Source organism: Globicephala melas, chromosome 10 (assembly GCF_963455315.2).
Source record: "Globicephala melas chromosome 10, mGloMel1.2, whole genome shotgun sequence".
Lineage (NCBI taxonomy): Eukaryota > Metazoa > Chordata > Mammalia > Artiodactyla > Delphinidae > Globicephala > Globicephala melas.
This window is the reverse complement of record NC_083323.1, coordinates 37561161-37582971: the sequence shown is the minus strand read 5'-3', so window position 1 is coordinate 37582971 and position 21811 is coordinate 37561161. Positions and strand designations below refer to the sequence as shown.

Below are 21811 nucleotides of genomic sequence, written 5' to 3'. Positions count from 1 at the left end.
GGCACGGGGGACGTGGCGGGCAGAGAAAGGGGGAAGAAAGTATCCTGCTCTCAGCGCGAAAGCCTTCTTCGCTCCTCCTCGTTGCCCTGCTCCCCCTGCCCGAGCGCGTCTGGCGGTCCCGGTGGGAGCTGGCGGGGGCAGAGGGGGAGGCAGAGGGGACGCAGTGGCCTGACGGGTGAGCTGCTCCCTTACCTCTGTCCAGAGTGAGAGGCTGGACCACTGTCAATGTCGCCATGTCTGCCGTGGGAGCCGAAGTGACGCTCAGCTTCAGCATCAGCAACCGCTTGTAGTGAGAAAAAGAGGAGGAGATTGGGGGCGGGGTGGAGAGGGAAGACGGAAAGGAGGGGGGAAGGAGGGAAGGTGGTGGTTGTGGAGGAGAGAAGGCTTGGGTGGGTTGGCAGCCAGATGGAGACACAACTGTTCCGCGAGGGGCAGACCTTCAGATGCGGCGTGAAGCTGAGCAGGTACCGGAGAGCGAAAGCATCGCCGGCTCTGACAAGGAAGGCTCTGCCCTAGAACTTTGCTCTTCCACCCCAAGGATCGCTGGATGCGTGTAGCTAGTGTGTTGCTTTCTTTCAACTTTCCACTCAAACAAAATGGTCAGAGTGTACGTGCGTCTGGGGGAAGGGAGAAGAATGAAAGGGAGGGGATAGAGGGGAGGGAGGCAGAGACATGATTTTTTTCGGATTAAGAGAATTTGTCAACCCCTTAATCCCATCCCCTAGAAAGAAAATGCTTCTAGTTCAGAAATGTTGGGGGTTAACTGTAGTTGCTGCTAATTTCTGTTAAAGTTTATTTTGGAATGTTGACTTATAACAGTACACAAGACAGAGTTCCATCACTAGGTCCCTGTTAAGGACCTGAGTATATTGCCTAGAAAATAACTTATCTCACAAGCAAACTTCTTAATAATGGTTTTAAATTAAAAATCACAATGAGAAAACAATTAAAAACACAAAGAGAAGTTTCTATTACTAAGTTTGAAAACCATGTCCCTAGCACTCCTCCAGGCTGACCCTCAGAGCTGCCACTTGCTGATTAATTAACATATGTGACAGGAATTGAACTAAGCCATGGCCTGACTTGGGGATTCAATACAGTCCCTGCCTTCCAGTAGCCTGTAATCTAATGGGAGATGATGTTTTTAAAAGGGTGACTTTAGAGTCAGTTGATCAAGATTCAGTTACTAGAACCTTCAACTATTAGCTGTGACCCCTTCACCCCAACAGACTACTTTCACTATCTTGCCACTGTAGGGACTCTCATTTTCTTGATCAAGAAATTAAGAGGCATATAGAAATCTTGTGTAAGCAGAAGGGTGATGACTATGGGTTCAGGATTGGAAATGACAAAGCTGCCTCCGTCACCTTCCCTATGACAGAGCAGAATTGTTTTGGCTAGCAATATACTCCTGAAGACAGACACAGTTTTACAGCAAAATATTTGCATATAATCTACGTCATTGTCTTCTGATTACAATATGGATGGTTTCTGAAAACTTTCCCATCTCATGGTTTACATTTGAAAAAAAACTAACAAACAAGATTTCACCAGTGATTTGGGAAAGTCATAAATGATTGGCCAAACACCTAACAGACCTTAAAGACAAACGGAAAATAATAGTTCAGCATGCCTATATTTTCATTTAGTGTTTAGACAGAACACTGATCTGGAAATTCAAGTCTTAGTTATGTGCTTTTCAGAAATCAAATCTCTCACTGATCCCCAGTTTCTTCATCTGTCAAACAAGGGCATTTGTAATCTTCAATCTCACTGAGGTTCTGTAAAATGAGGGAACTAATTCTTCTCTGCAATCTCACTGAGTTTTGTGAGGGTCTGATGAGATCATGCACATGTATGTGCTTTGAAAACAGTAAAGTATATACAAATATATTCATACAACAAACATACATCCCACCTGAACTGTATGGCAACACTCTGCTAGACACTAGCCATGCAAAGATTAATGAGATGTGGCACTTTTTCTAGACAGTGCTCAGTACAGGTTGGGAGACAAATAATGAGCTGGTTGTGAGAATATGAGCAAGCTCTGAGCAAAAATGAGAGCAGTAAGTGCTCTAAGCACCATAGAAAGGAAGTGCTGTGGGAGACAGGAAGAAGCAACAATTCTGGTGGATTATCATTATTCACCTCCCCTAAATCAAACAACAGACAGAAGTTGAATTGTGGACAACAACAACAGAGTATGTTCCAAGGCTTTGCACAAAATACCAAACCTCATTCAATAACTGAGGACGAAAAGAACATACAAATCCCTTGGCCACTAATGTAGTTCTTAACAACATCCTGTATTGTGAATATGTACTTTAGTGGCTTGATTCATAAATCTAAAAGCCATGATTTCAATACAAATCCCAGATTGTGAAGTCCATGATGGTAGGCTTTTTGTCTTTTTGTTTCCTGATGTAGCCTCAGCACCAAACATTTAATAGAATGTTTCTGGACTTATGCTTTGAGCTCCCTAATTGAAAATTTACTCTACCATTCTCCCTCTCTGTTGACTCTGTAGGGTTTTGTATGGATTGAAAAAGACAGGACGAGAAAGCACAAATCACCATATATTCGTTAGTTATTATTTCTAATAGTGGCAAGTTCAATGCCTTTAGCGTATGTCTGCACAGGTGTAAAAAATGAATAATAAACAATTCATTATCTGTTAGATTTTGTTTTTTTATGAAGGATGAATAACTAACTACTGTCTCTGATAACACTTGTGAATTTCTAATTGAGACATGCAGAAACATAAGAAAATATCCTTAATCTACTGTATTGCTTTGGTAGATATGACCATGCTTAAGTCTCTTGAGTAACTGCCTGGACCACTCCTGTATCAAACACAGTGTTGCATCAAGGTCAATATACTTGATCCATTCACATGTGTGTTGCCCTGCTAATTGTGTATTAATCAGGGAATTGTTAAAAACACCTGTGATTATACTTTTAGCTATTTGGTTACACAATCAGTGCAATTTTTCATTAAATGATATATATTAATTTACCTCTGTGGCACCTTTATTTTCAATGAAATTCATTAATTCAGAAATACTTATTGAACACTTTATATATATGCCAGGCTTGGAGCTAGGTTGGTTTCTCTTTATCTTTTCAGCCCAGAGGATTAGGTATTATTATCCCATTTTATAGATAAGTAAACTGAGACTCACAGAGGTTAAGCAACTTGCTTAAAATAGTAGCACCTGGGGCTTCCCTGGTGGCGCAGTGGTTAAGAATCTGCCAGGGGACACGGGTTCGAGCGCTGGTCCAGGAAGATTAATGTTTGCTCTGATTCTGCCATAGGCGATAGCACATGCCGTAAAGCAAATAAGCCCGTGCACTACAACTACTGAGCCTGCACTCTACAGCCCGCGAGCCACAACTACTGAAGCCCACGCACCTAGAGCCCGTGCTCCGCAACAAGAGAAGCCACCATAATGAGAAGCCCACGCCCCGCAATGAAGAGTAGCCCCCGCTCGCCGCAACTAGAGAAAGCCTGCGTTTAGCAGCAAAGACTCAATGCAGCCAAAAAATAAATAATTTTTTAAAAAAGTAAATGTCTTTAAAAAAAAAAATAGTAGCACCTGTATTCAAGAGCCCCTGTGCTTTCCACTGAGAAACACACTTCACCTTGCATTATTCAAGATTTAGTGATTTCAGTCTTTTATTTCAGAGTTCCATATATGAGTGTATGTGTGTGTGTGTATCCTCTCTCTTTTTTGTTATGCTTGAGATATACTCAAAGAGAGAAATACATGGAGGAAATTTAGGTCAAAGGAGGAAAGAACTATGACACTGGTTCCATTTTATATAAATACAGGTTAATATTAAAATGACTACCTATTTTGAATATAAAGTCTCTTCTTGTTAAAAAATTCATTCAAAGTTACGTTAAGGTCTGTTTCACTTAACTGAATCTTTGTGAATTAAATGACAAAATCAAGAGAAGGTTTGAATAAAGCATTAGCATACCAAGAAAATGTGTTTAGTTAGATTATAAATGGAGTATAATAAGCACAGTTTCATATGAGGAAAATAACACCACAAACTGGAATTCTTTCAGCCTTGGGTGTTAGAAATTATTTTTGACTGAGTCACGATATCTCGTTATCTTCTTTAATTCTCACAGCTTTGTCAAAATAGCACTAGATTAAGATGAAGTGCCAACCTATACTTTGGAATATAAAGGTTTGGGGTTTTTTGAATAATCATAGAGAACCTTACTATATAATTCTCTCCTTAGAGCTTTTTTAAACTGAGTGGCAAGTATGTTCACAGTAAAATATCTGAATCTTAGACTTGTTTTAATCACTACTTATCTGTCTGTTCAGTCAATAAATACTGTACTTACTATATCCCAGACTCTGTTCTAGGCACTGAGATATTGCAGTGAATAAGAAAAGGCCCTGTTCTCACTTGGCTTATATTCTATACGGGAGAGAAAGACAATAAACAAACTAAGAAACAAACAAGAAAGAGGTCAATTAGTGACTATGTGCTGTGCAGAGAATGAATAATTTGAGGACTGAACTGAGTCTAGAATAATGTCAGGATTACAAAAGACAGAGATAAGGGAAAAGGGCATTCTGAGAGGCGGGAGAGAAAAGCCAGGGATAGGAGAGCAGACATGGTGCATTTGGGCAAAATAGGCAGTTCAATTTGGAGCATAAGAAAAACAAGCCTAAACAAGGGCCATTGAGAGGTTGTGAAAGATAATGTAATTAACAGAAATGTAATGAACCTTTCATGAATAGCTTTGTGCCCATCATACAATGAAATGTACAGACTATCCAGGCTAAGAAAAAAAATTGTGTTGTAGCATCTACATTAAAAACTACTAACATCAGAATGAAATAAAGAGTTACTAATTCTGTGTTGAATGTTAGAAAATTGAAGATGAAATAAAATATAAAATGTTCATTTTAATTATTTTTCATTTCTTTCAAAAAAAGTTTTTTAATTTATTTTAATTTACTTATTTTTGGCTGTGTTGGGTCTTCATTGCTGTGCACGGGTTTTCTCTGGTTGCACTGAGCAGGGGCTACTCTTTGTGGCAGTGTGCGGACTTCTCAATGTGGTGGCTTCTCTTGTTGCAGAGCACTGGCTCTAGGCGCACGGGCTTCAGTAGTTGAGCACGCGGGCTCGCAGGCTCTAGAGCACAGGCTCAGTCATTGTGGCGCATGGGCTTAGTTGCTCCACGGCATGTGGGATCTTCCCAGACCAGGGCTCGAACTTGTGTCCCCTACATTGGCAGGCAGATTCTTAACCACTGCGCCACCAGGGAAGTCCTCAAAAGAAATTTTTAAAAATTTTAAAAGAATTCTGAAATCTGAATAATCCTCATTTGTAGGGTCTTATTTGCATTATTTTACATTACCAGTTATCATGAAAATAATAAATATAATAATTAATGTTTGCTCTGATTCTGCCATAGGCAATAGCACATGTAATAAGTGCAAAGTCTTTCTGGTAATTGTATATTTTATTTATGCCTATTTAATTCATAGAATATAAAATGATGTTTTTGTTTCATTTTGAAATGAACATTTTTCTGTTTTCACAGAAGTTATGATTGATCTTTTATGATGAAATTTAAATTCAAAGCTTACAATTTTCCTTTTTTCTTTATGCATCCCAACCTCACAGTTACATCATTGGGAAAGCCTAATAGATGCAAGAGAGACAAGATAAAGTGATTTTTAAAAGTGATACTGGACTCATTTCTTTCTCTCATCTACTCAGGAGATACTTCTGAACTTTTAGAACCCACAAACTTTAATGTTTTTTTAAAAAATATTTTTATTACCATCACATCTTAAAATGTTTTTAATATACTCAATTTTGAGTCTACAATTATGCTTTTATCCAACAAATCTTTATGATGCACCTGCTACTGTATATGCCAGACACTGCTCTATGTTCAGTGGTAAACATGGAAGGAGTGACTTTCCTTATGGAGCTTAGATTTTATGAAGGGAAACAGATAAAACACAAATAAACAATAAATCAGATAATCTTAGGTAGTAGTAAGAACCACAAACAGTGATATGCTGAAGGCTGTTCACACGTGAGACCCAGTTATGTGCATCTTGCCCCAACGTCACTTTTAGTGACATCACATTGGTATCTTTAGACTGGCCATGGTGGGAGTGTTTACACCATGGATATTGGCAAATATTACATATGGAAGCTTTGTGTTTTCCTCAGGAAAGCTAGTTGTTAAACATTTGCCATCATACCATGAAGCCTACAAGGAAAATAAAATAGAAAGTTGTGATGAAACATGCAGCAGGGAGCAGGCAACATTAGAATGATCAGAAAATAAGTCACATTGTGTTTGATACAAAATTTTTTAAAAATAACATATCTACCCTGTATTTGATGGAGTACTGACTAGGATGCTGGGCCTGGGATGAAGTTAGAAGAAATAGGAGACATTCATGTTATTTCTGAGGAATTACAAAATATTTGGAAAGGAAAGAGAAGCATCAATGGAAAGGCATAGTATGAATTACACAATGATGTATCAACAAGAATAAGTGATAGTATAAATTTGTATATGTTAAAGGCATACATAATAAAAAAAAAAGTCTGGGTTCTTTGAATGCTTCCTGGAGGCAGTTTACATTCACTTTCATTTTTTTATTTTATTTATTTTTATTTTTTTATTTTTTTTTGCGTTATGCGGGCCTCTCACTGTTGTGGCCTCTCCCGTTGTGGAGCACAGGCTCCAGACGCGCAGGCTCAGCGGCCATGGCTCACGGGCCCAGCCGCTCTGCGGCATGTGGGATTTTCCCGGACTGGGGCACGAACCCGTGTCCCCTGCATCGGCAGGCGGACTCTCAACCACTGTGCCACCAGGGAAGCTCTTTTATTTATTTTTTAAAATAAATTTTAAATTTTTAAATTTTACTTATTTTTGGCTCTGTTGGGTCTTCGTTGCTGGGTGTGGGCTTTCTCTAGTTGCGGCGAGCGGGGGCTACTCTTCGTTGTGGTGCGAGGGCTTCTCATTGCAGTGGCTTCTCTTGTTGCAGAGCACGGGCTCTAGGTGCATGGGCTTCCATAGTTGTAGCATGCAGTCTCAGTAGTTGTGGCACGTGGGCTTAGTTGCTCCACGGCATGTGGGATCTTCCCGGACCGGGACTCAAACCCGTGTCCCCTGCATTGCCAGGTAGATTCTTAACCACTGCATCACCAGGTAAGTCCCTACATTCACTTTTAGAGGAGACTTGGAGATATTTTCTTTCCTGTATGCAGATAATAAAATGTCACAGAGGAGAAAGCTACTCTTTGCAATTGTGAATCAAAAGATTGCTACCAGGGCTTCCCTGGTGGCGCAGTGGTTGAGAGTCCGCCTGCCGATGCAGGGGACAGGGGTTTGTGCCCCGGTCCGGGAAGATCCCACATGCCACGGAGAGGCTGGGCCCGTGAGCCGTGGCCGCTGAGCCTGTGCGTCTGGAGCCTGTGCTCCGCAACGGGAGAGGCCACAACAGTGAGAGGCCCGCGTACTGCAAAAAAAAAAGATTGCTAACCAAGTGGACCAGATCTTCTATGGGATTTCATGAAAAGTAAAGAAAAGGAGGGACAAGATTATCATAATTGGGTGCCTATGTTACTAGAGAATCTTATCATGGTGATGAGAGAACTCTATTGCCTTGATCCTTAAAAAAGTACACTAAGGATGTTCAAGGCTTGTTTTATTCAAACTTTAGCTTTATTTAAAATATGGTTTAAATGGGTTTCTCTTGAAAGCACCTCAGTTCCTGACTTTCATTTTTTTCTTAATCCTGCCCAACTTCTCTCGAATTCTGGAACAATGGAATTAATTAGGAATATTAGGAAGAAACAGATGAAAAGGCCATCTTCAAATTCTTCCCAGATTGTGACATGATACAGTAATTGAGGCAGTAACAGAATTTACTGTAGGTGTGCTGAGGGCCATACTGCCAGTAATTAGCAAGTTTGAGGGCAAAATGCAACATTAGCATGGACAGCACATTCAGGAGAGAGTTATAAACTCTTATTTTTATCCTTCAATTCTCTAAATTAAAGCAAAAATCACTACAATTTTAATCAGTTTGCATTTAAATGTGATCTTTCTTAGGCTCAGCCTGAAGCATAAAGTGTAATATCTTTTTCCTATAACTTCTCAGTGGGGTCAAATTATGTTTTTCTTAAACTAAGTGCCCCATTCTCTGCTTCTCTGCCTTCCCTGCTTTTCTGGTCCTCGATGAATTCTTATCCCCTTGCTCGTGTAGGTGATCTTTCTGATGCTTATAATCTTATTGTGCCATTCCCCAAGTCCGCAGCTATGCAAGACACCACCTTGAAATACAGGATCTCTGAGAATCTTCCTCTTTCAGTGATTTCTTAATTTTACTTCTTGCTCAAAGCATTTACTTGAATAATAAATACAATTATGGCTTTATTTTGGCTTCTTGAGGATTTAACTAGAATAAAAAAATTTAAAAAATAAGGCAAATGAAAAATGTTTTAACTCTAAGTATCATCAGGTTCCTGTCACCTCGAATTTTGCATAGATCAGTAGTGGCAAATCAAGCCGAACAAATATTTTTGTCTAGACCCCAAATCAAAGCAATTGCAAATAAATGGAGAAAGTAAGCAAATCTCTGCCATTTTTAACCTAGGACACGCAAGTAAACTATTAAGTCTTTTATGTAGTTAATATATTTTCTTTTTAACGAGGAATTTTTTTTGAAATGTTAAGTGTAAGACAAGGCACATGGAAAACAATTCTTGATAGGTATTACAAAATCTTACCACAAGTAACCAATGTTAACAGGGATTTTCGTGTCTTCTTTCAGAAATTATATGTACATACACATATATATGTGTCTACACACATTCATGTGTGTTCACATATCTTTTAAATAACTCAAATAGCCTTATACACCATATTTTACACCTTGATTATTTTATCTAGTGATATTTTCATATCAATACATTATATATGTAAGATCTCTTAACTACTTCAAAAAATTCCACTGAAATCTTCTCTTATAGATGAACTTTCAGGCTGTTTCTAGGTTTTTGCTATCTCAAACAGCATTAAGAAGGAAAATCTTTCTTGTTTATATCATCTTTATGAGCATAAATTCCACTCGGTTATAACTGTGTACTTCCGTATAACCCAGGACTAATGTGGCCCTTTTCAATGATAATGCTCTCAGATTATCACACCTGCAGCCATTTTATTCCTGTTTCATTGTAGGCATTCTATCCCATGAGAATTGATACCTCTTTTCTATAGAACTGTCATATTTAATTGAACCTAAAATGTCAAAGTGACTGAAAAAAACTATTTGCCATAGACTGAGGACCATTTTTGTCTTCAAAATATGTGGTATGAAGCACCATCCAGCAATCCAGTAAATCAATGATGATCACCCCAATTTTCAACTGAGAAACTAACAGTGTCTAAAGCAAGTTAAAAATTAAGAGCCTAGGGCTTCCCTGGTGGCGCAGTGGTTGGGAGTCCACCTGCCGATGCAGGGGACACGGGTTCGCGCCCCGGTCTGGTAAGATCCCACATGCTGCGGAGCGGCTGGGCCCGTGAGCCATGGCCGCTGAGCCTGCGCGTCCGGAGCCTGTGCTCCGCAACGGCAGAGGCCACAACAGTGAGAGGCCCGCGTACAGCCAAAAAAAAAAAAAAAAAAAAAATTAAGAGCCTAAAATAATCCACTTTTGGATATTTGTTCTATTGAAGGTTTTATTACCACCAAATGAGATAGGAACACAGTGAAAGCACAAGAAGATGTTTAAGTACCTTGTTTTTTCAAATAAAGTAACACATTGATTCACTAATTAGAGAAAACTCTAAGTAAAATTTAAAGTGAGAAATACTATTCTTTCATTAAATGTTGTTACTAGTCACTATTCAAAAGAATATTTAAATGTTAATGCATGTAGTGCTCTCTACTGGTCTTATCTTTATTGCAACCACACTGTGTCAAATTTGTATTTACAAAAGGTCATGGAAATTGTCTCTATCCCAAAAGACTACTAGTGTTTTTTAAAAATTTCTATTTGGTGTCTACTTTAAGTGTGTGTGTGTGTGTGTGTGTGTGTGTGCGCGTGCATGGACACACAAATATTCATTTTTGAATTTCCATACTGAAGTCAGTTTTGAACCCTGCACATGAATTGATGACATACATTATCACAATTCAGTAATACAGAGATATTAAAAAAGACGGGTATATAGTTTTAATGCAAGGGATAATGTTTTTCAGTACAGTTAATAGGCAGTGGCAGCATCTAAGGTGCTTGCTTTTCCTGATCCCTGGAGAAGACAGGTGAAGGCCTCCTAGGAGGAGAATGGGTGGCTGTGTGTATTCAGCAATTTTTACGGGACAGTGGTCACCATCATGAGCTCTTCTCTTTTTTTCCCTCCACTACTCCTTCCTGCTCCACTCCTCAAATATTTAAAAAATCAACTTAGTGGTGATTTTTTTAAAGCTTAAGAGCAAATTTTATTACCGGTAGTTATGAAAGCTATTTGCTTCGGAAGTATGTGTGTGTGTGTGTGTGTGTGTGTGTGTGTGTGTGTGTGTGTTAGATAGAGAGAAAGAAAATACATTCATTCATTCATTCAATAGTTTCATGTCAAGTGGTTGCTACGCACCAAGCCGTGTGCACTGAAGATAAAGCACTGAAGATAAAGCAGTAATCAAGACCACTGATACTCTACTGGAATTATTGGTATCTGTGGAATTACTTCTCAATTAAAATAGTTACAAATGCTATTAAGGGAAGTACATGGTACAGTGAGAATCTATAACCTAAATCAATGTTTAGGGATTCAGAAATGACTTCTCCAAAAATGGAACATTAATGGTGTGTTTAAGGAGAGACGTGAGCATGTTTAAACACTAGCCATTCTTTAGTATACTCAGTTCCTTCTTAAGCACAGAACTGATTTGGGAAAGTTATCTTTTCCATCATTACTGCCTGATTGAGTGAACACAAATGGAAGGAACACTCATTACTCTGGGGAACTTCCTGGCCACGAGTTTTCAATATGGTCATCATTTGTCTAAAGCAATACATACCAGTCCTATATTTATTACTAACATTTAGTACATTATATTAGGCCTACTAAAATATCTGTTTGAAGCTAATTACTATTTTTCATGACTATTTGATATTACTTAGGAAATACCCACACATGCTCTTACTGTATTTGGTCCGAACAGAGAGAAAGCAACTTAATTCTAAGAAAAAGACAGCATTGATATTGACATATATACTACTGAACAAGTTGCATCCACCCAAATGTACTCCTCCAGAGTCAAAATAAAATATAATGATATTTTTGAGCCAATAAGGATGTTAAAGAACATCAAATCTGACCAATAGTGGAAAATGAGATCCAGAGAGATTAAATCATCTGCCCAACTTTTCCTAGCTAGTGAGGAACAGGGCTTAGACTGAAAGCCAAGTGACAATCAGTTCAGTCCTTTTTATACTACACTATAACACTAGATTGTAAATTTCATGAGCAGAGAGACAATGTTTGGTTTGCCACTGTATATTCATTGCTTGGCATAAAACCAGTGCTCAATAAACACTAGTGAATAAAAGAATGAGTAAAATAATCATTTTTCCTAGAAGATAAACTTCACTTTAAATGCATTTTACAATGAAAAATTAGGTCACTATATTTATTGATTGCTTCATTTGTACAAGATATTTGCTCTACTATATTCTATGGAGATTTACAAGAAAAGGATAGATAAAATGTGACCCCTGCCCTACAGTAACATATAGCTGTCATAATTATCTCCAGAATAAGGTAGGGCTTGGTAAGTGCCACAACATTAAAATATATGAACAAAGGATTACATGGAACATGGTAGGCATCATGAAAGACTGTCATTTATGCTGCGTCTTTGAAAACAGAAGGATTTTTTAGGTGGAGGCAGAACTGAATAGACATTTCAGTTGAACTGAACAGAATGTGTAAATGTACGCCTCAGGAAGCAATGGCATGTATGTTATTATTGAAACAGTTAAACTTGACTGAAACATGGAAGATGTGAAGGAAGTAGCAAAATATTAAGATTAGAAAGAAGCTGGTAGGGAAGGGGAATGGCAGGTACCATAGGGGGCTTTGGAGGTCACTGAGAAAAGTTTAGAATTTATTCAGAAGGCTATTAAAGTTTTTGAGCAGGAAGGTGAGGAGGTTCTTCTTGAAATAGTATATTAAAATTTATTATAGAAAAATGATTACAAATTCTAAATAGAGTAGCAGAAAGTCAAAATTATCCATATCAACTGGTGATGTTCTAGTCACATATGAAGAGAAAAGACCCAATCTGAGGTCACACAGACAGGCCTTCACACCAAACTATAGCTTGGTTGATTGGTTGCATAGCACTCAATGCAATTTTCTTCATTGTTCATCATGGAAGATATGAAACAACATTACTTTTTTGAAGGCTTTTGACTCTGGCTAAAGAAGTATCTCTAGTATACAAAGGAAAAGTAAGCAGTGGCCAAAGTTTGAAATTCTGAGGACTCAAGATTTCTTAACACCTCACATCTTCCCTAAAATGTCACTGTATATATCCCCCCAAACTCTTTGCTCTTTTGTGAACTCCTACTACTGTAGTAGCTTACCTTATACTCCAGGTAGTATAAAAAGAACAATAAAATAACAGTAAAAAAAAATGAGAGATTTTGTTATGGAGAGGATATAATGAAAATACTACTATTACATAGAAAAAAAGATATTCATTAGGAGACGTTTTAGGGAATTATTGAGAAAACTTCTTCATTCCAAGGTAAGCTTTGAAATAATGATAATAATACATTCATTCAGTTGAAATGTTTTGAGGAAAATGAACTAGATGAGGACAGAGAGTGGCTATAAAGATTTAAATGGTGGTGCCTATACTGGGTCATTTATGTCAATTCTAATTAATATTAACATCAGTTTTAAAATTAGAGACAAAGCCTGAAGAAAAAAAATGGAACATGTTACTGAGCCTGTAGAAATTGTATTATCAGGCGGGAGGTATCTTCCTCTCCTTACCCCAAGTCTTTATGCGGACAAAATTCCCACCCTAGATTTTCAGCATCATAATGTGTTAGTACATAGTGATTGTCATTTTTATTCAGACTAGTGGTCATATAAAACAGAGATCCATATGTGTGAAAGACATATTTTAACCATAAATATGAGATTTTTAATCTTTCATTTTCATATGAGATATATATATAAATATTATAGCTCTTGAGACATAAAGTATCTGCATCTGATATCAGTGGAACTTTCATAGTAGGAGATGAGATGATATATTTAGGGAAATAGGAGAGATGCAAATGAGCAAGTTAACAATTCTGTGTTATGTGCAGCTCATAATTGCTGCTCTGTGAAGAGTTCCCACTGAGTCAATGGGAGGTGTGGGTGGAGGTTAGAGCCAGGTTAATTGTTGCATTCAACATCATTCAGGAGAAAAAGTGTACGTAAAATTGCAGCATTTATACTTCTGCCCTTCAATTCTCCTTCATCTCTATACTTGTATTTTCTTCACTTATTATTTATATCCCGTGTCTGAATGTTTTCCTCCCTTGACTCCTTAGGTTATTGAAGAGATACGGTCCATGAAGTTGACTTTCAAGGCATTTTAAAAATAAAGAAAATGCCATTCATCTATCCATTTTCAATACAGAGTTGGAAATATAGTTCCTCGAAAATATGACCAAGTAATATGATTGAAAAACAGATTTTGTGAGGAAAGAGGTATTTTACTATATGTCTCCCTGGCATGCTAAGGATTGCGGTACACCATCAATGCTAAGCCTCCAGGTAATTTTAATTATCATCCGACAGGTCATTTTTCTTTTTTAGTAGTTTCTTTTGGGATCCACCTACTCAATGACTAGTAGTTTCTTCTATGTAAGCAAAGAACCTCTGACTTCAAATATGCTGCTTCAATAATTTGGCCTTCATATTCTCTGAGTCCTCATCTTCACAATGTGATTTAGATCTGGGTTATAGTATAATAATGTGTCAAGGATACTACTGCCTAGTTATCGCCAACTCCAGGTAGAAATTCTCTTTAAATCTGAGACTTTATTATCAGTGTTTCTTCACTACTTTGTTAATTTAGAAAGTTAATGTTTGTGTAAATTAAAGAATGCCTGCATTTTGCTTCTTGTCTTCTTAAGTATTATTTTATTCTCCTTCTCACTCTTCAAATTTTTCACTTCTTTGTTTGCTTTTATGTTCACCCCTTTTACCAATATTAATATTGCCCTTCCAAATTTTTATTTTTTGAGACATTCCATTGCTAAATTTGGAAAGCGTTTACACAAATCCTGAGGGAACTGAAAGTAGCAGAAAGAAATATAAAACATTTTGTGGACTGTAAGTTGTCATCTTATGAAATGCAAAAATCCTTTTTAAAGAGGAATAAACAAAACTTACTTTTCTTTTGTGTCTTCAACTTTTCAAAGAGAGCTCTGGAAAACAACTTTTCATTAAGTTACAAATTTCCTTCTATGGTAGAAAGGCTTATACTGTATATTTGTTTCACAGGCTTATTGGTGATTTTTATTTTTCTTTTAACTGTATAGAAACCATGAGTCATACACTCATTTTCCTGGTTATACAAAATACAAGTTCGTTATAAAATTTAAACAAATTAAATATAACATGGCAACACCTCCATCAGACGAGACCTTTTCAGATGGGCATTACTTTATTGCGATGAGGGATCGTAACTGTGTTTCCTCCAGAATGAGATGTAGGTTGAACTTCCTCATCTTACTGGCCTGGAATCTCTACTTCCTACAGGTTTCATTTATTAATATTTTGGTGTTACTCATGACTTAGAAGTTTTCATTTGGACACAGCAGCATTTGGGCATCAAATTTGCCTAATTCTATTTGTATCACTGGAATAGTTTAGAAGTTAAAATCCAGGAATTTTTATTAAGAAAATTTTAAAAGTAGACATATAAAAATAGAATATAGACAATTGCAGTTGATTCTCCCAGCTTGATAACAGGTGGACATTTTTAGGCTAAACACATTATCTCTATTATCTAGCAGTAAAAGAAAGTATTGTGATTACAAACAAATGCATTTATCAAAGTCAAATGAGATTCTTATAATCCTTATCTTGTACCAGAATGTTATCTATTAGAGTTCTAATATATTAATATGAAGACATAATTCAACGCATTTAACATTTTTCTATGGTTTTCGGCAAAAGATCCAGTTCCACTGATCAACATTGGGCATGTTTCTAAGAGTTAAACCAATACTGAAAAATGTGAAAACTCCTTATTCTTTTAAAGGGCATAAGCTAAACATGGACAAGACCATGTTTGAGTTTTGTTTCATTTTGTTTTATTTTGTCCACATACCTAAAATATAGTAGTGAATGAATAAGGAGTAGATGGAAAGAAGGAAGGGAAAGAGGAAAGGTACAAATGAATGAACAAATAAATGAAGAGTGATTAAAACTTGTCTGAAAAGGCAACACTGCTAATAAAAATATATTTCTAAGTATTTATTTTATATCTTAAATTTCATATACCACCTGCAATACAGCAAGTAGACTAGTGTTACCTAAAAACTTCTGAGACCTAATGAATAGATAAGTTATCTGTAATTGGCATATCCCAGCACCCTGTTAGGGAGGACTGACTTCTACTTACATTGCATTTACTTCACAGGATGGCTGTGATTTTGCAAATTACAGTGAGATTGCTTCTTCCTAAGGTTAATCTTAAAGTCAGCTAGTAAGGCAAAAGATTGCCCTTGAAAAACCCCTTCTATCTCCTATAAAACTCGATTTGGGGTCTATACCCTTATATAGTAATTCTTAAATGCATTAAAATTTTAGGAGTACTGTGTTAAGTCAAAACAAAGTTGAAACCCTCAGGAGTGAGTCACTCAGTGCTCAGTGAGAGTATGGCTTCAAGGTTAAGAGTCCCTGCTTTGAAATCAGCCTGCTGATTTTGAATCCTAGATCCAATGATTAGAACCTGTGTGACCCTGGCTAAATGACAATGTCTCTTGCCCTGTTTCCACATCTGTAAAATTGGATTATAAATGGTACCTATGGAATAGGTTGTTGTGAAGGTCAAATGACATAATCTGTGTAAACTGAAACAGTGTCTGGCATGCAGTAAGTGTGTTTGCTATTCTTCCTGACTTTATAACAACTATAAAATTCCTAATAGAGAACAAATGATGGATGAGAATTATAAAACGTTTCTGTTTGCCTGAAGGATTTACTCCATTCTGTTTTAATAAATCAGCCTCTGTAAACTTAATGAATATAAATAAATTGTGTCTTAGGAGGAGGTTAACAAGATAAAGTGTCACTGGCACACAGTAGACAACGCTTACTGGCTTTTAATCTAAATCTTGCATGTGAGCAGTTGGACATGCATACTATTCTTGGAAAAGATACGGAGATGACCTTGACTGCTTACATCTATCTTTCCAGACTGTCGGTAAGTATTGAGGCCCCACTGAACAGGAATCAGTCTCAGGACCTTAGGCATTAAATGCAATTTATATGAGGGTTAGGTTCCAAATCCCACTCAAAAGTTGTTTTCCTATAACATAACTCCACTGCTCTAAGACGTACCAATTCACTCCTGCATAATTTTTTTTAACATCTTTACTGGCGTATAATAGCTTTACAGTGTTGTGTTAGTTCCTGCTGTATAACAAAGTGAATCAGCTATATGCATACGTATCCCCATATCCCCATACCCCTATCCTCTTGTGTCTCCCTCCCACCCTCCTTATCCCACCCGTCTAGGTGGTTGCAAAGCACAGAGCTGATCTCCCTGTGCCATGCAGTTGCTTCCCACTAGCTATCTATTTTATATTTTGGTAGTGTATTCATGTCAATGCTACTCTCTTACTTTGTCCCACCTTAACCTTCCCCCTCCCCGTGTCCTCAAGTCCATTTTCTATGTCTGTTTCTTTATTCCTGTCCCACCCCTAGATTCATAAGAACCTTTTTTTTTTTTTTAGATTCCAAATATATGTGTTAGCATACAGTATTTTTCTCTTTCTGACTTATTTCACTCTGTATGACAGACCCTAGGTCCATCCACCTCACTACAAATAACTCAATTTCGTTTCTTTTTATGGCTGAGTAATATTCCATTGTATATATGTGCCACATCTTTATCCATTCATCTGTCGATGGACACTGAGGTTGCTTCCATGTCCCGGCTATTGTAAATAGTGCTGCAATGAACATTGTGTTACATGACTCTTTTTGAATTATGGTTTTCTCAGGGTATATGCCCAGCAGTGGGATTGCTATGTCACATGGTAGTTCTATTTTTAGTTTTTTAAGGAACCTCCATACTGTTCTCCATAGTGGCTGTACCAATTTACATTCCTACCAATAGTGTAGGAGGGTTCCCTTCTCTCCACACCCTCTCCAGCATTTATCGTTTGTAGATTTTTTGATGATGGCCATTCTCACCAGTGTGAAGTGATACCTCATTGTAGTTTTGATTTGATTTCTTTAATGATTAGTGGTGTTGAGCATCTCCTCATGTGTTTGTTGGTAATCTGTATATCTTCTTTGGAGAAATGTCTGTTTAGGTCTTCTGCCCAGTTTTGAATTGGGTTGTTTGTTTTTTAGATATTGAGCTGCATGGGCTGCTTGTATATTTTGGAGATTAATCCTTTGTCAGTTGCTTCATTGGCAAATATTTTCTCCAATTCTGAGGGTTGTCTTTTCATCTTGTTTATGGTTTCCTTTGCTGTGCAAAAGCTTTGAAGTTTCATTAGGTCCCATTTGTTAATTCTTGTTTTTATTTCCATTTCTCTAGGAGGTGGGTCAAAAAGGATCTTGCTGTGATTTATGTCATAGAGTGTTCTGCTTATGTTTTCCTCAAAGAGTTTTTTATAGTGTCTGGCCTTACGTTTAGGTCTTAACCCATTTTGAGTTTATTTTTGTGTATGGTGTTAGGAAGTGTTCTAATTTCATTCTTTTACATGTAGCAGTCCAGTTTTCCCAGCAACACTTATTGAAGATGCTGTCTTTTCTCCATTGTATATTCTTGTCTCCTTTATCAAAGATAAGGTGACCATATGTACGTGGGTTTATCTTTGGGCTTCCTATCCTGTTCCATTGATCTATATTTCTGTCTTTGTGCCAGTACCATACTGTCTTGATTACTGTAGCTTTGTAGTATAGTCTGAAGTCAGGGAGCCTGATTGCTCCAGCTCCATTTTCCTTTCTCAAGATTGTTTTGGCTATTTGGGGTCTTTTGTGTTTCCATACAAATTGTGAAATTTTTTGTTCTAGTTCTGTGAAAAATGCAATTGGTAGTTTGATAGGGATTGCACTGAATCTGTAGATTGCTTTGGGTAGTAGAGTCATTTTCACAATGTTGATTCTTCCAATCCAAGAACATGGTATATCTCTCCATCTGTTTGTATTGTCTTTAATTTCTTTCATCAGGGTCTTACAGTTTTCCCCATACAGGTCTTTTGCCTCCTTAGGAAGGTTTATTCCTAAGTATTTTATTCTTTTTGTTGCCATGGTAAATGGGAGTGTTTCCTTAATTTTTATTTCAGAATTTTCATCATTAGTGTATAGGAATGCAAGAGATTTCTGTGCATTAATTTTGTATCCTGCTACTCTACCAAATTCATTGATTAGCTCTAGTAGTTTTCTGGTAGCACCTTTAGGATTCTCTACATAATATCATGTTATCTGCAAACAGTGACAGTTTTACTTCTTCTTTTCTGATTTGGATTTCTTTTTCTTCTCTGATTGCTGTCGCTAAAACTTCCAAAATTATGTTGAATAATAGTGGTGAGAGTAGGCAACCTTGTCTTGCTCCTGATCTTAGAGGAAATGGTTTCAGTTTTTCACCATTGAGAACGATGTTGGCTGTGGGTCTGTCATATATGACCTTTATTATGTTGACGTAGGTTCCCTCTATGCCTACTTTCTGGAGAGTTTTTATCATAAATCAGTGTTGAATTTTGTCAAAAGCTTTTTCTGCATTTATTGAGATTATCATATGGTTTTTATCCTTCAATTTGTTAATGTGGTGTATCACATTGATTCATACAGCATATTTTAAATTCATTCTTCAGTTGATGGACATTTGTTTTTTCCCACTATTTTCCTATTATAAGTAATGCTGCCATGAACATTCATGTATGAATCTTTGTGTGGACATTGGTTTTCCTTTCTCTTGGGCATATACCTGGGAGTAGAATTTCTGGATCTTATGGTAAATCTATGTTTAACAATTTTAGGAACTATCAAACAGTTTTCCAAAGTGGCTGCAACACTTTACAACCCCACCAGCAAAGTTGTTTGTTGAGTGACTTTCTTGGACTAATTCAGTCTGTGTTCTTTCTTGCATCCAGCCAACGAAGTCTCTTCTCAGTTAACTTAGTGATCAGCTAATGATTAGACAGAGATTTGCGTTAAGGCCCTGAACCAGTAAGTCTCTCAGTGTTGCTGAGACCCTTTGTTTGTGTGTTAGGGTACACCTTCAGTGCTCCAGCACAGTTAAATCTCTGGCTTAGTCTTTACTTCCTACCTAGGTAGAGCATCAACATCAGCCAAAGGTGGGCATTCTCAGGTCATTCCTGGGTATATGCACAGCTCTGCATGTGAGCATCGCCTCCTAGATTTTCAGGAATATGCCAGTCCTTTTCAAATCCCCCAATAAACATCTCATTCCCCATTTCCTTTTTGAGATTTTTGGTCAACCTCTTGTTAGCTACAAGTAGTATCACTGCCTCAGGCAGCTGCAATATCAAACAATTACCAGTAACTATTTTCTACAAATACCCTGGAGATAAGACTCACACATAGAGAGTTCTGAGTTAGGTCAAATAAAGGCAAGTTCTAAGAATGAAACTTTACCTAGCAGCTGCTAGAAAGGTCAGATAATACCATTTCTCTGGGGATGAGACTTTAGGAAAATCCAAAACCACTCTGTCCCTCCAGTGGCTGCTAGACTGCTGGTTGTTACAGCTGTTTAGTTGTGAGCCTGTGGGTTTTCAGTTCTACTATGGAGCTCGGAAGTGGGTGATGGGAGTAAGGCAAGTTAAAATGCTACAATACTTACTCTTCTTACTGAGATTCAGCCATTTTTATTGCATAAAGACTTCTGTAATTGTTGCAAGCCTTTAGTTAACTTCCAGAGTTTTTAAAAAATTGATTTTGAGCATTATTGCTAGTGTTCTCATTGTTTTTATGGGGAGCAGATTTCTGGACATCTTGACTCTGTCACTCTGGAAATGCCACTTGGGTCATCCCTTCTGGTATGTCTCAGTGGTATCTTAAAGTCAACATCCCAAAATGGAATCATCAATTACACATTGTATTTCCCTACATTTTAATAATTTTCTTTTATAGTCTGTCTTAATGAATTGCTCCAATACTCATTAGGCTACACTAGCCAGAAATCTCTTTTATCTCTCAGCCCCATATTCAACCCATTACCAAATCCAGCATATATTATTTCCTAAATGGCTCTCAAATCTATCCACTTTTTAGCATTTCCAGTAAAAACATCATGGCTCATCTTCTCAAAAACTGACTCCTGAGTGCTATAATAACCCTTTGACTAATCTACCTGCATCCAGGCCAGCGTCATCTCACCATTTTTCCACATAATAGACTGCATGACATTTTTAAAATGCAAAAATAGTTATGTCACTTTGGGTTAAAACTCTTGAATGCTTTCCCTACTCTCTTAAAATAAAGGCAAACATTCTTACCATGATCCTCAAAGCTTATTCACGGTCCAAACTGTCTTCCGCCATAAGTTAGTAGCATACATTCTACCCTCTACCTGGGAAATTTTCCTTCTTCTCTTGGTCTAGTGAACTTTTACTCACTATATCTGAGCCCAAGTGTGACTCTCAGAGAAGCTTTCTCCAAGTCTGACTAAATCACACAGCACCACACACTTGTCCTTCCTAGTAATTATTACAAGAGCAATTTCATATTTGCTTATATGATTATTTAATTAATATCTGTCTTCTTTTTTAGACTATAAGCTCTATGAGGATACTTTTCTGATGTTGTTTACAGTTGTATCCCCTGAATTTTACCACAATGCCTGATGCAAATTTGTGATCAGTAAATATTTGTTAAATAAATGAATGTTAATAATGATCTGTGCTAAGGCTATAATGGAATAAGCAAAATTAATTCCTTTAGCCAAGAAGTTAAACAACATAACTATCCAACAATCACAGGAATCAGTCTGTCTGTTTCACCTTTAGTGTTTTACTCTTCATTGAAAGAATTACTAGTTGCTTTTAAAAAAAAATGTTCAAACTATGGACATCAGGCCAAAGTAAGCATGTGTAGAATTTACATACTCAATTTGGAGTTAATCAATAAAATCAGATTTTGAAAATTATTTTGACAATTAAGTTCACAATAGCACATTGTATAGATTTTCTATATTTAAGTATTAGCATAGAGTACCAAAAAACTAATAAATATTTTTTCTATTTAACACATATTCTCTGATCTAGCATCATGAATAGATAAAGTTAAATTGCTTGAGTTGCTTGAGGACTATCCATTTAAAAAAGTTATTTTCTAAATTAATTAATTAATTAAATAAATTAAATAAAATAATACGAGTGAATGAACATAATGGATAATGCCTTAAGAGAAAGAAACAAGAAAAGGAAAAATTTTTTTAAACCAAAAAGAAGATAAAAAGAATTTTAGAGAAATGGCAAACATAAAAGATAGGCAAAAAAGAGTCAGGACAGCTCTGAAAAGAGTAAT

At 36.9% G+C, this 21811-nt stretch overlaps 1 protein-coding gene across 6 annotated transcripts in view; it reads right to left on the bottom strand.

Annotated features, from left to right (window-relative positions):
- The window catches only part of LIN7A (lin-7 homolog A, crumbs cell polarity complex component), a 392447-nt gene that overhangs the window by 282576 nt on the left and 88060 nt on the right, over positions 1–21811 (bottom strand). For 4 of the 6 annotated variants that reach the window (XM_060306831.2, XM_060306830.1, XM_060306829.1 and 1 more), the window contains one exon: positions 193–617. The exons of 1 other annotated variant lie outside the window; for it this stretch is intronic. In XM_060306831.2, coding sequence (XP_060162814.1) covers positions 193–274 — 82 coding nt within the window. In that variant the 5' untranslated portion in view covers positions 275–617. The remainder of the gene's footprint in view (positions 1–192; positions 618–21811) is intronic. One more of the 6 variants, XM_060306827.1, reaches the window with a different exon arrangement.